General features: G+C 38.6%; 1 protein-coding gene across 2 annotated transcripts in view; it reads right to left on the bottom strand.

The window, feature by feature from the left end:
• The window catches only part of tnfsf10l (TNF superfamily member 10, like), a 93,560-nt gene extending 80,735 nt beyond the window's left edge, over positions 1 to 12,825 (bottom strand). Inside the window, exon 1 of one of the 2 annotated variants that reach the window (XM_038268611.1) lies at positions 12,293 to 12,825. In XM_038268611.1, the coding sequence (XP_038124539.1) occupies positions 12,293 to 12,553 (261 nt within the window). In that variant the 5' untranslated portion in view covers positions 12,554 to 12,825. The remainder of the gene's footprint in view (positions 1 to 12,292) is intronic. The other variant, XM_038268612.1, reaches the window with a different exon arrangement.
• Positions 12,826 to 15,183: the final 2,358 nt, after the last annotated feature.

Below are 15,183 nucleotides of genomic sequence, written 5' to 3'. Positions count from 1 at the left end.
CCCAAATGAAATAAGGACTTACACAACAATTAAACCTAAACTGACAGTTTAAAACCTCAATTGTTTTCCTTTAACCAAAAAGTATTACTCACTGCCTTATTAAAAAGTTGTATTAGCTTATACTTAATCAATCTCCAAACTGTATAGTGCTTTTGAGATCTTGCAAATTTAACCCATGGAGTAAAAAAATCAGAATTCTCAACAAATTTTTGTGGAAAAAAAAAAAACTGTGCCTGATGAAATATATAATAAAGATGCTCAAGGATGCCAATTGCTTGGAGGGTATCATGCATGAGCTCTAGGTGTTTGAATCCAACCATCTTCCTCCTTTGCCTCTGCTCTGACTGTTCTACTCCCAGGTCCTGTTTCTGCTCCAAACCTCCTCTCTTCTCTTTTCACTCGTTTTCCTTCTGATCCCTGGTATCTGTTTTATCCTCGTCCAAATGGCCTGGCTATAAAAACAGGGAGCATGCGAGCAGGTCTGTGCCTGGACACTGGGATGTTTCTCCTACAGTACATACCAAAAATAAGAGGAAGAATTTTATTTTTGAGGGTAAAATACTACAACTTGCATCCTATGATTTTTAAATATCATTGAGCCAAAAAGTGGCATTGTCTGTGAACTTTAACAAGCCATCATTTTTTTATTCAAGGAGCAAAGACAAAGGTTTCTTCAATCCACTTCTTCAACAGTTATTTTTATCTAATCCTCTTGTTTTCTCATACGCTTGTTATTTAAGGGTGTCACCAGCATTAAACACCTCACATTATTAGGGTTCTCTTTAAAGCAGGAACATTACTACCTCCTAAAAAAAATATGTATAAGAAAATCATTTAAAAAACAGTTTTCGTCACTCATGAAAAATTCGTTCCACCCTTTAGCCCCAAAACTGACTGTAACTCGATTCTGTTTTGTGGACTTTAAATCATAACACACGGAGACTACAGGGGGACCAGAAGATGGAAAGGCAGCGAGAAAGAGAGAAAATTGTGTATTTTGGCTACAGATTGTGTTGAAGGAGGGTCAGTTATTAGTGGCTCTGAATTAAATCTAAATATTTGGAGTGACAGATTTTATGTTGCTCCAAATTGTTGGCTAATTACTGTTCTGAGAGGAACAGGCTTAGTGTACCCCAACCACTTATATCATTTCCCATGGATTAATATATCAGTAATACACTTTTGAACATGAATACTTGCTTTTAGGTATGAAAAACATTCATAAAATGTACATGTTTCAATAAAAGGTGTAAATCTGTAATGTATCTCCAGTACATTCATACACTTTTAATTAGTTTGAAGAATTTTCACAGAATAAAAGTATGAATTTACTGAAAAATTTTTTTATTGCATAAATAATTGCTTTATACATTTTGACTTCAAAATATACAACTATTTACTTCTGCTTTCAATGCCATTGACCCAATTGGATTCTGCACCAATAGAAGCAGTAGGTTGAAGTCACATGAGTAGGTCTGTAATAAAGCTAAGAAATGGCTACTACTCTAATTCGCATTTCTCATATTCAAGCCAAATAATACAAAGAAAGGGCAAAATGAGGGCAAACTTAAGGAAATTCATAGTGTTATCACTGTTACCATTTTCTACCAGATTTCCAAACTAGTAGAGAAAAACACCAATTCCCAATAAACCAAATATCTGTTTGATGTTCAGAGATGAAGACTGGTATATTTTCAATAGAGATCCACTTAAATCTTTTTTAATTGGTTTCTTTTCAAAGCGTCAGGTTAATATACATGTCTTATCATGGCACTATGGAAAGACATTTCTGTTAAATCATAAAGACTATTAGTCTGTCTAATAAAGTCAATTTATATACAAAAGTGGATCTAGATCTAATTTGGAATGCAATAAGTTTAATTGAGTACAACTTCACCAGACTGTACCCTATTAAAATACAAAGAAAACAAATTTCGTAAGATTGTCTTTATTATGGTTGACCACTATGTTACATCCAGCAACCCAACTCCCCCTCCTCCACCAACTAATAACGTAACAGACAACAAAATAAAATTTTAATATCTTTAGCTATGATGGTCATTACTGCCAACATCTAGTGCTATAATTTTAAATAGTTAAGCTTATGGTAAGACAAATTAAATTGTGACAAAAACTTGAAATTAACACCTGAAAGTAACAAGTGGGGGAAAAAGATCAACCATAAATATCAAGAATCAAGGTGCTTTAAGTGGTTAATGATAACAAACTACAGCTAAAGGTGATTATTGATCCTTTTTTCCATTACTCTATGATTGAGTAATGGCCAAAAGGAAGGAGGAAAATATCCATCCCCTCTCTAGCTCATTTTGCTGGATCAAAGTAGTGCTGGGCTAGTGGAAATAGTCTGTCTCCTTCAATCTGTATCTGCCTGGTAGTCTTCCAAAGGCAGCAGGGGTCCTGGTCCTAGGCCATGGAGCTTACCGACATATCTCTAGAACCTCTTAAACAAAACACTTCAAGCTGGTGCCTTGACGCCTTATCGTCACCTCTCAGTGTGCGTTCTAACAGGACTGAATTGGCATCGGGCTATTACCACCAGTGAGACACCAGGAGAGCTATTCACAGCCCTTTATCGGCTCCAAGAGGGCAGTCTACTTCCCGGCTTGATGGTGTGACCAGCTAACATTTGTTCTGACGTGTGCCAAGATGAAGCAAATCAATGAAATAGGGCCCAGGTTTTTGTATTCCAGCAGGATTAACGCTTGAAAAAACTAAACAAATATAATGCAGAATGTGTTGAATTCTTTATGCTGGGTTGTATCTATTGCAGTTATGTAGTATTGTTTGTACTGATTCTACCTGAGGTTTTACTCCAGTTTTCCTTTCCTTGGTTAATGGGTGAGTTCTGAAAGTTAATCTCCATATGATGTGATATCTGAATGTCCAAAGTACTTGTCTTTGCAGCTTTATGAGGAAAAGGTTTTGTAAACCCCTAAGGCTGAACAAAGTTCTCTAAAGAAGGAAACATTATTTCCAGTGTTTTAACGTTATTACACAAGTACACAGGAATGAAATCCACTCTCCGCATTTCATCCATCCCCTTGGGGAGCAGTGAGCTGCCATCGTTCGGCACCCAGGGAGCAGTGCAAGTCGTGTTCAGGGAGCTGACGTAGCAATCCGTGAAGCTCCCAAAAGCAGCAGGCGGGATCTTGCCTAAGATCTTGAACACGGACCGTTCATTCCCCCAGCTGGGATATGAACCCAGGCTTCCTGTTTGCAGGATGGGTGACTTATTTTAGAAAGTTGAACCCATAACAGCAAACACTTCTGGAACCAGCTCTGGTTCCCTCTACAGGTCCACTTGATGCACCTATAGTCCATAACCCCCAGATTCCATATACTCTGTTGGCGCTCCACTCCGCCCCGCATACGTACATCATGCGGCGTACTTGTCTGTCATGTTAATCAATGAGAGCTGTTCCACATCCACAGCTACGTCTCCGCACATCACCATCCTCATACATTTTTTTCATCCGTCACTGTCAAAATACGGAGCCAAGCTATTTTTTGCTCGGTTCCGGTCCAGCCAGGTCAAGACCCATAATCCCAATCGCACCAAACAGGAATGTCGAAAAGATCCGGTTTGTCAAATCAAAATATAGTAACGATGGATTGGTAACTACAAATTAGAATTTATAATTGTTATAAATTTTCAAAAACAAAGGCCGTTTAATTAAATTATTGGATGGGAAAATATTGGTACTTCAAAATACCAGGAAACCGATTCCTCATCTTGATCAAAATTATACCGAGAGGCTTAAAAGTTTCATCCAATCAAGTCAAAACGCCCAAGACCGCATCTGACAACTTCAGAAGAAACTTCTTATCTCAGGCATGGCTCATGCAAAGCTCATGCAAACATTGTACGATCCTCATTATCCTTGTTACAAAAATCCACAACAAAAATATATGCTGGATGCTGGTGGAGATTTTTTTAATATGTGATATTAAATTAATTAATCCATTTGTCATTGTTTTGCTCCTATGAATTTAATAATAATACAGTGCATGCTATCCTTGAGCTCTGAGGAGGTCAGAACGGTTTAAGACGGGAGGAACAGCGGTGGCTGTAGGCTTTTCGCAGGCGGTCTGGAAAGTTGGACATGATCTAATCTATGGTTGTTGCAGTCCAAAGATCCTTACATGACCTTTTGAGTCAGACCACAGAGTCTAAATCACATCTTTAAACAACAGATTAAGCTCAACGTTTAGGATATGCTCAATGCCAAAAACTAATATATACACACAACAAGATAAATGGGGCTTTTTTAGCATTGCAACTTTAACTCAGAGCCGGTGGTTCCACACCGTTAATGTATAATCCAACCAATGTTGTGATGTAACACTAAACCTGACAACTATGCTACTATAGGCAACCACTCCAAATCTGTCAATATTTTGGTGGATTTGTCCTAATTTTCCTTCAGCTTGTTCATAACAAAGATCAAATCCCCCAAAGTCGGTGTACAAGCACACTCTTAAATCATGCTAACAAGGAAGGAAGATGACAAATTGCCCAACCTTTTGGGCTACAAAGACCACACACATCCACGTACCCCCTTTCTAAAAAAAACCTCCAAAAGAGAAAACATAGTCAATCAGACCTCACACACACATACGCGCACAACCCTAGCGCACTCACCGAGTTTATTGTTGCGTGTGAGGGTGAGTCAGCGCCTATCAGTGAACCCAAACAATAACAAAGGGGAGCGGCGATGAGAAGAGGAAAGAGTTACACACATGCAAACACACGACAGCGAGAAAAAAAGCTTATGGCTTTACACAAACCAGCACCGCTGTAAAAGAAACCTGCAGTTTGTGACAGTCGCACATCTGGCCCGTGTTTTCTAATACAACCTGCTTCTTTAAACACATTAAGAGTTCTCATTAAAATAAAAAAAAATTGTGTTTTTATTTCCAGCACTACGTGGAAGTTTAGAGGTCATTAGATCGAGGAAGTTATCAAGAGTGGGAATTTATTAAATTTTATAGCTGGCACAACAGGCAACACCAGGTTTCCTAAAAAGCAGCTTCCTGGTGATGAAAGCTCTGGTTTTTTTTACTGTTTAATGTTCATTTATTCATTCAACCTTTATTTAACCAGGAAAAATCCCATTAAGATTAAAAACCTCTTTTTCAAGGGAGTCCAGGCCAAGAGGCAGCAAAGTTACATGTTTAAACAGAGATAGATTAAATTAAATGACAGGTACATAAAAACCTATCAAGTAAAACAATTACAGATAATTTAGGTGGCTTCAAATTCTTTCACTTTCAACTTAAAAGCATTTAACCATTTAACATCCTTGTACAACTCCAGCCTGCATTTTCCTATGAAAATGATCAACCATTTGGTTGACCAGGCTGTTAAAGAGTTAAGAATAAAAAGTCAACTTCCAGTTTCTTTGCAAAAATTTCCACGCACAAAGAGTAGGGCTGTGAATCTTTGGTATTCCCACGATTCGATTTAGAATCCATGCTTGGGTGCACAATTCGATTTTTTTTCTGATTCTTTTAAAACCAAACGACTCGATTCAGAAACGATTAATTTACGATTCAAAGCGATTCTCAGGATCTATTCCAGTCTGCTGGCATTAAAGAAGAGTACATAAAGACTTTATAATTGTAAATGTTTTATTTACCTATTGCAATAATGTAAACACCGAAAGGTAAATTCTACCAACAACTATGGGTGATGTCTTTTGAGATGAGAACGGGGATTTGAAGTACTCCCGAAATACTTAACTTTACCATTGCAATCTCTGCAAATCGCATGAGTTATGTCAAGCCCTTTCTTACCCGGGCCGGGTTGAAGGTAAAATCCAAAGTTTTTTCAAACGGTTGCTTTTAAAGACCGTGGAGGCAGTTTAATTTCTTTTTCTTCGTCCTCCATACTTAGCCTGCAAGGCTAACCTTTTGCATGCCTGTGCTTAGCTCACACTGCTCATTGGTTTTACCAAACACTACGGTGCCTGATAAGGCACATCCGCACCTACAAAAAAAAATCGTTTTTAAAGAAAATGAGAATCAATTCTGAATCTTTAAATGTTAAAAACGCGATTTGAGCTCAAATCACTTTTTTTCTTCACCCCTAACAACGAGCTGCTTAGCTAAAGGCGTTCTTCCCTAGTTGTGTGTGGGCAAAAGGAACAGTGAGCAACAGCTGATCGTTGGATCTCAGGACATAAGAAGCCATGCTTTTCTGTGTAAGTAAGGTACAAATGTAAGAGGGTAGTAATCCAAGAAAGGCCTTGTAAATAAAGTGTACCAATGACTCTGCCTTCTGGTAGAGAGGGAAGGCCATCCCACCTGAGAGCACAGGTCACAGTGATGTGTGAACCTTAATGAAGCATTATAAACAGAGTCCAACATTTGAAGACATGAAAAAGTTGCATTCTTATAAAAAATTTAAGACATTATACCATAGGGAAAAATATCTATATTATTTTATTTCCTTTAAACATGACTGTATTTCAACTTAAAGCAACAATGTTTCCATCTTTGCACTTTAATAACTCATATTACATGTAAATTTTCTTTTTTGTATCACAGGGAAACTTGCTGATATGGACAAAAAAAAAAGAGAAAAATGGCTTTAAAATGACTTCAGGTTTTACATAACTGTAGTTTATTTCTGGTTGTGATTTACTGGTTTGAGGTAATTTCCTGCCCTCTACAAATATATCTCACCAGATGTGAAGGATCATAAACTTATTTTTTGCCTTTGTGTAATATTGTTAGAAAAAAAATGTGGGGTAATTCGGCTAACATTGGCTTTAGATATTTTAGGTGAAGGAAAAAAAAGGTTGTTTTTTATTTACGGTTCTGTATCTGGGAAGCTGTCCATATGCACTCGCTCCAGCTACCTTACAGCTGCAGAATTTATGCCTCGCTTGGATGTTTTGTTTGCTGATCCAGAAACAGCGAATCCACACCTAGAGCTTCTGCGTTTGCACGTGTTTGTTTGTTTTTCCTGTGAATGCTGAAGCTCCAGAGAGTTCCTGCCCTTACAATGTTTATTGTCCCGCATATCTTTTGTCCCAAAAAAAGCCGACTGGCATGGCCTGTTAAGTTCCCCGCAAAGCCAAAGAAAGGGCCTGTTTCCAGATTAAAAATAGCCGGCCTTCACATGGGAACCGGGGGATTCCCCCGCATGCACAGACACACACAGCCCCGTGTTTTTCATTAAGTCTCTTCTTCTAATGTCATGGCTGAAACGCTACTCATCCAGTGTCTTGCGACCTCAGATGTGTCAAAATAAAGGAGAGATAAGTTAAGTTGTTTAGAGTGAAACAGATGTACTCCTTTTAACACTCACTTATTTGAAACCAGATATATCACTTCAGCCAGCATGCTTTAAAGTAAATGCATGTGCTGTGTCCTCTAAGGTCAATAAAAGACAGAATAAAATTACAACCTTTCCATCAGTATTTAAATTAAGAGCAGAGAATACTGACATTAAGATTATAATAATAATATAAGCTAAGAAACAGATAGCCCTAGTATGTACAAAAGACCTTCAATATAAAAGTTTTAAAGTTTGAATGAAAAACTGATGGATGGATGGATGGATGGATGGATGGATGGATGGATGGATGGATGGATGGATGGATGGATGGATGGATGGATGGATGGATGGATGGATGGATGGATGGATGGATGGATGGATGGATGGATGGATGGATTGGCCAATGGATGAATGAATGAATGAATGAATGGATGGATTGACCAATGGATGGATGGATGGATGGATGGATGGATGGATTGGCCAATGGATGAATGAATGAATGAATGAATGAATGGATGGATTGACCGATGGATGGATGGATGGATGGATGGTTGGATTGATAGACGGATGGGCCAATGAATGGATGGATGAATGGATGGATGGGCCAATGGATGAATGGATAGACCAATGGATGGATGGATGAATGGATGGATGGATGAATGGATGGATGGGCCAATGGATGAATGGATAGATCAATGGATGGATGGATGAATGGATGGATGAATGGATGGGCCAATGGATGAATGGATAGACCAATGGATGGATGGATGGATGGATGGATGGATGGATTGGCCAATGGATGAATGAATGAATGAATGAATGAATGGATGGATTGACCAATGGATGGATGGATGGATGGATGGATGGATTGGCCAATGGATGAATGAATGAATGAATGAATGAATGAATGAATGAATGAATGAATGAATGAATGAATGAATGAATTGACCAATGGATGGATGGATGGATGGATGGATGGTTGGATTGATGGACGGATGGGCCAATGAATGGATGGATGAATGGATGGATGGGCCAATGGATGAATGGATAGACCAATGGATGGATGCATGAATGGATGGATGGGCCAATGGATGAATGGATGGATGGGCCAATGGATGAATGGATAGATCAATGGATGGATGGATGAATGGATGGATGGATGAACGGAAGGGTGGACCAATGGATGGATGAATGAATGGATGGATGCACCAATTGATGGATGGAAGGATGGATGGATGGATGGATGGATGGGCCAATGGATGGATGGATGGATGGGCCAATGGATAGATGGGTGAACGGATGGGTGGACCAATGGATGGATGAATTGATGGATGAAAAAATGAATGGATGGATGCACCAATGGATGGATGGATGGATGAACGGATGGGTCAATGGATGGATGGGCCAATGGATGGGTGGATGGATGGATGGATGGATGGATGGATGGATGGATGGATGGAACATTAATTCATAAGCAGATGCTATAACAAATAAATGGATAAAATAATGGATGGAAAGACAAATGGTTGGACGATAAATAGAGTTCAGACATAAACATCTTAGCTACAAACAAAAGTTCTAAAGATCAAATTTAAAGTAAAAGTTTGTTTCTTGATTTTTTTCTTTTGCCAAACTGCATACTTTGGACATACCAATGAGCTACACTTTAAAAACCTTGTTTGTCTGAAGAGGTTCCATATCTTAGACACAAGTCTAAGAAAAAAAAAACCCACCAAATAAAACTCCCCTGAAAGTATCGAGTACTGGAGGAAAAATGTGTGAAAAAGTCTTTGACTCTAAATCATCAGAAAGACAGAGGAGTTACTTTTAAAGATAAATGTGGCTGCTGGGAAGAAAAGCAACAAGCTCTGTAGAATGTATCGCAGTGCTGCTTTAACGTTCAAGCTCTGGTAAGTTTTAGAATATCACACATTTTTCTCACACATTTCTATCAGTTGAGTGTCTGAGAAGGATGCATTAACAGAACTGAACATACTCTGTAATGACCCCAGGGTAGAACTTGAGGCAAACCATGACGCACAACAGAGTATGCCACAACTAAAAAAAAAATCAGTTTCTGAACTACATGGTGAATTCCCCATCCCACACAGACAAAGAAGCTGACTTGTTTAGTTTAGCTTGTTTTCCACTGCCTGACATGAATTTGGCTGAAATTGTGAAGCAGCCTCATTGATCAGCTTCAACACGTCTGATAACGAGCGGCTCTTCTAACACAAGGTCAGCTAGTAATCTCAGGAGCTGGTCTGTATTTTACAGACACTTGTGCCTACGAACCCCTTCAGCTGATGTGAAACATTTGGAGGCAGGTGGTAGAAAAACGTTGGGATTTTTCTTCCCTGTCATGTATGACACTTTTGCCAGGTTCACAAATGGCCTTATGTATTAAAAACGGACCTCCTACTAGAACGTATGCCAAACCAAAGTAATACACATATTCCTTATCATCACTGTTATTTACATATCTTGCTAAAGTATAAAAATCTCCTGATCGGTTTTACTTTCATTTATTTTATATTGCTCTTATGTGGCAATGCAACAGAAAGTGATGCATGGTTGTAAAGTGGGGAAAAGAGCTGCTTTTATATCCTCTCCACCTTAAGGGCTGGTTATACTCCTGCAGCAGTGTGTCGCAGTTAGCTTGTTGCAGGTATGACGCAAACATTTTTGATTTATGCTCAATATTGAAGCGTGGTCTGCGCTATCCAGATACGGCCGAGGTGGAGAGGAAGTGGGGGCAAGTTTGCCGACAACAGAGGGACATGAGGGTGAAAAAGAGCGGGGATCCAGGTGGAAAAGGGTCCCAGCGTTCTCACACACCTCGCTTTTCTAGCTCGTCCAACTTCATGAGTCGTTTTTCACAATAGCGGTCATACAAACAAAACACAGCCAGTAAGGTACCAAACAGGAAATACGCATAGTGTAAAGCGGATGTAGATTTGACCAATCAGAGGCCTACAATGTGGGAGAGGAGCTGCAGAGTGCCTGCGGAAGGGATGGGGACGACTCCTATGCAGACGACCTAGTTTCGATGTATAAATCAGCCTTTAGTAGGAGCATTATTTAACAGTAAAGGAACCCAGTGAGACTCTGGAGGAGCTGCAGAGCTCCACGGCTCTGCAGGGAGAATCCATCATGAGGACGTCTATTTCTGCAAATTCTCAGGACTGAAAAGAACGAAACAAAATTTTTGTCGCCTAAACGGAAAATGCCCCCTGAACACACCAACTCCACTGTCAAACATGGAGTTTAATAAAATTTCAAACTACTGTAGTTATCAATACGCAGGAAAATGTTCAATACTCGATTCTTAGATACCACAGTGATAGAATATGACAAATAACTAAAGGCATTTTTAAAAAAATGAGATATTGACCAAAAATGAGCAAAAAACATTTGTCTTTAGTATCGATACCATGGCAAATTAGGGTTGTATTTGGATACAGCGTTTAAGAATTCAACTTTTTAGAATATTATTATTATCTTTTTAATCTTGAGGACTTGATGAAGTTAAATTGAGGGAAGAAATGCTGGAAGAAAACATCGGTGGCTGCAGAATATTTAAAGTCTGGGGTGGGAACGTGACAATTGGATGCATTTAAATGCTTTAGAATGCTTTAGAAGGGCTCATTTGAAAATGAAAGAAATTCTCTAAAACCACTCTGACTTCAGTTTGAGCCTGTTTGCAAAAAAGAAGAAAGATTTAACATAAACATTCAATCTCTTGATATGCAAAGTTGGTTTTAAATTTCAGATTTTATTAATAAAACCCCAACAAAAACATTGAGTTTTATGGTTTTAAGAAAGGCATAAAAGAATCTGGGCACCATATAGATGAATTCCACATTCTTGAAGTTAACTTGACAAATATAGAGGGTTCTTCCTGCTGGAGCCAGCTCCTCAATCTGATTTCCATTTTATAGGAAATAGAAAGCGGAAGAAAACAGCAGTGGAGTTGTCTAACAACATTATCAGTCAAAGTGACTAAGTTATTATATATTTTGATGAGTCTGTAGAAGTCCACTGGTGATAACAAAGCAGACAGGGGCTTTAAGATTAGTAGTTCCCCTGCTGTGACTCAATGGGCCAAAGATTGCTTCTGATTTCACTTTTAATTGATTACTTTCCCTTTCATTACCCGCAGCGAGGAAAGAAGCAGTGCTGTTTGATTTAGTTGAGCTGCAAACTTGTCCATCAAGAAGTATCAGCCATGCCTTTTCTTTTAGTGCTTTGTTGCTAAGAGAAATCTGCAGACACGTTATGATTATTTCAGAAGATAAGACATTTATTGAAGCCCTGGAGTCTGAATTACCTCCAGCATTTCTTTTTTTTTCACCTTTTTGGACAACATCTGCAGCCTCCTTAAGAGCAGCTCCACGCTGCAGCCCCCGCTTGCCCAAATGGCTCCAATATGCTCCACTCCCCTCCTTTTATGCACAAGGCTAAGCTGAGTTTCGCTCAACAAACCCAGCTGACAGAGGCAGGGGTAGCAACTTCTTCCTCTTAGAGATTGCTTCATGAAATGTGTTGTTTGACAAGCCTGGTCTGGTAGAAATGCCTCCACTAGTGTCTGACAAGTCAAAAAACTTCAGTAAACCAGAACAAAAACTTACTAATCCATCATTTAAAAGCTTTTTCTTGAATTTATGCAAATATTTGCATTTCTTTTAATAAAGTTGTCTGATATTGGAGATGCAAGCAGCACGTTTAAAACCCTAGACATGGAGAGGCTACCACAAACAGCACCACCAGGTAAGCAAAGATGCAGCCATGCCAAAACCTCCTCCCACTCATCAATCCATAAAGAAGAAAAAAGTTTTATCAAGGCTTTAAAACACAGAAACAGACAGATTTTTGTTTATAATAATAAAATTAGGTTGTTCTAATTTCCTTTAAAGGACAGATCTTAGACCAAAGTAGCACAAAGTTTTTATAGAAATGGACCTTTAAGTGGGAAGCAGCTCCTACCTGTGAGATGGACATATTCAGGTAGACAAAGAGCCCAGTGGTGGACGCAATCTGCAAGACCACCACCACAATCACCACCATGGCCAACCACATTTTGGACGGTGCCTCCCGGCGCGTGGACCCACTCGGACCTCCCGTGGGAACCATCATGTAAGTGGTAGACTCGCTGCTTACGGATCTAAAGTAATCCTGGTTCTGCTGGTGGTGGTGCTGCTGCGCGCTTGGAGTGGCCATGGCTTTCCCGACGCATGAGGGGAGCATGAAGTCTGGAACAACAACAGCCTCCACGGAGAGTGGGACAGTGAGTGGGAATCGGAGGAAAATGAGAAGTTAGTTTTCCATGCGTCCGCCAGCCAGTGGGTTCGTTCACACTGGAAGCGCAGCGCGGCGCGGCGCAGCAGAGGAGAGGCGCACAGAGAGCGACCGGCGGAGAGGGTTTAAAGTGTGGATGTGTCCATGTCTGCTCAGCTGCTGGATTGGAGGAGGCAGCTGGGCTGGTGGGCTGAAAACCGAGGGAGCTCTGAGCGGAGGGGCAGGCTTAACCTCTTCATCACCCTGGAGCTTTACAGGAATGCGCGCGGACACCTACACACACACGCGCGCGCGCGCACATTTTACTTTTGGTTTCAGTGAGATTCAAGGACTATAATGCCACTCTCTGCCTAAACACATCAATACCAGGAATAGTGTAATAGAAATCCGGTAACCTGCTAGAATTACTAAAAATATTGAATTTAATTTATTTCTATATCGCCCTGAAAATGACCATAATAATTATTTATAGTGAAATTAAATTACACCCATCACTGCACTTTTATATCCTCCAAATTATTATAATTTTTTACCTTTATCTCCATATTGCAAAGCCATTACTTAATCACGTTGTCCAATTCCCCTCTTAAAACTCACACTGAGCTCTATTTTTTCTATATTCCTCTTTTTATTTATTTATTTTGCAAAATCCTTACAGAATCCTTCTGATTTTAAAAAATGTTGCTATAAAGAATTTGAAACCAACAGTTAATTTTATTACAGGTTATAGATCAAGTGTCCCCTACCGCCAGAGGACGCTGTTTTCTATTGTCTTAACAGACCATTGATGCAGCTCAACCATCAGTCTTTTACATTGCATCAATTTATCAAATATTACTTCAATTTCCAAAGATACAAAAAAAATAGGACACCCCATTAAATGATCAGCTCTTTATTATTAATTGCAAGTCTTCTATTAAATGAGATAATTATTTATTAACAATTTGTCTTTTACACATAGGTTGGATTTGTTTGTTTACATAAATAAATACTATATGCAATTTGGAAATGAACAAATAGCAGGTTAAAGAACAAAGTAATAAAAATTTGAGTAAATATTATACATTTAAACTGGGTCTGGTGTCTATATGTATAATAGTAAAGACAATAATTATATAATAATTAAAGATACCCTCCCAGTATCCAGTTTCACTCCCATTTGGTTGATATATGCAGAGATGTATTGTTTTCTGATTTTATTATGAAGAAGTTCCCCACTTTCAGCTCTGAGGAGTTTCCACCACATACAGCCTGCTTTGGTTCACCCCACAGCATCACCTGCACTTTGACTCCACTCTGACTGTTTAATTTTTAATCCTCACCCAATTGTCTGTGGATGTTCTGCTATGTTTTTGGTCATTGTCATGTTGCAGGGTCTAAATCTACTTCAGCTCCCATTTGTTTTACAGATGGCCTCACGTTTCGTCACAGCATCTTGTGTAATTGATGATAAATAAGTTGTGGGCTCGCCAGCAAATCCTTCCAAAACACAAGATTTCATTCCAAGATATTCTTTTTTCTACCTTCCAAATAGTTATGTTTCAAACTGATATTTACATTTAATATTTTTCTAGATATACTATTCATTATTCCCTGTGTCTTACTTTTATCTGCTTTTTACACCTTTTTTAAGAGTGGAAGGTTTTCCTTCTGTCATATCTTCCATTATAGATAAACTTGTGTATTTTTCCGATATTAACTGCATTTATTTTCTTGTCAGCAGTAGCAGACACCTGCAGGCTTCTAATGACAATTAGAAGATATAAGATAGATTAAGATATGTTCAGAGGATTGCCAGATTTCAACCTTTGTTTTTTTTTAACCAAATAAACCAAAGTTCCTGTCATTATATGTCTGAAGTTTAACACTTTCCCCCCCATTTTATATGATATCAGAGTAGCCACTTGAAATTGTATGTAACATACACCTTTGTTTTTTGTTTTTATTAAGTATTTTCAATAGAATCCAATATGCATAATGGCTCAGGGTCAAACTTTTCCTACCTGAATTAGTTACCCATACTGTTAACCAATAATTTAACAATTTACTTTTGTTATAATGAAATATTTTCTGGAATTAGGGAAACACTTTGTTGCAAGAAAAGCTCCAATATTGCATAGTTTAACAAGTGGATTATTATTTGTAACAAATACAAAATTGTTGAAATATGACTTGAATGTGACATTTGATTAAACCAGCACAATGGATCTCCTGCTTTTAAGTGTTATTTACTGAAATCACATTACCCTATTTTTTTCACTGACAAAGAGCAGAATACAGAAATAAACCTCTCTCCTTTGCAGGTATAATTGTTTATAATTGTCAGCATTTTTATGAGTGAAACTAAAGCTTTATAGTTGAAATAAACCAAACAATAAGAGGGTAACTGAGTACATTGTCTGTTGGAGCAATTAATCACCCTAACTCTTAACTTTATCCCCACAATTACTTCTAAATAATTGATATTCAACAGTCAAAAGGATGCTAAATCGGTCCCTGCACTGAGGGGTTCACCTTGTAGGTTTCATTTGTTTGAACCTTCATCAGGAGGTAGAAGAATTTAGAAACCACAACATTCA

This window comes from Cyprinodon tularosa, unplaced genomic scaffold, assembly GCF_016077235.1.
Source record: "Cyprinodon tularosa strain WSP-4 unplaced genomic scaffold, ASM1607723v1 ctg705, whole genome shotgun sequence".
NCBI lineage: Eukaryota > Metazoa > Chordata > Actinopteri > Cyprinodontiformes > Cyprinodontidae > Cyprinodon > Cyprinodon tularosa.
Note: the sequence above shows the minus strand (reverse complement) of the source record. Positions and strands in the feature narration are given on the sequence as shown.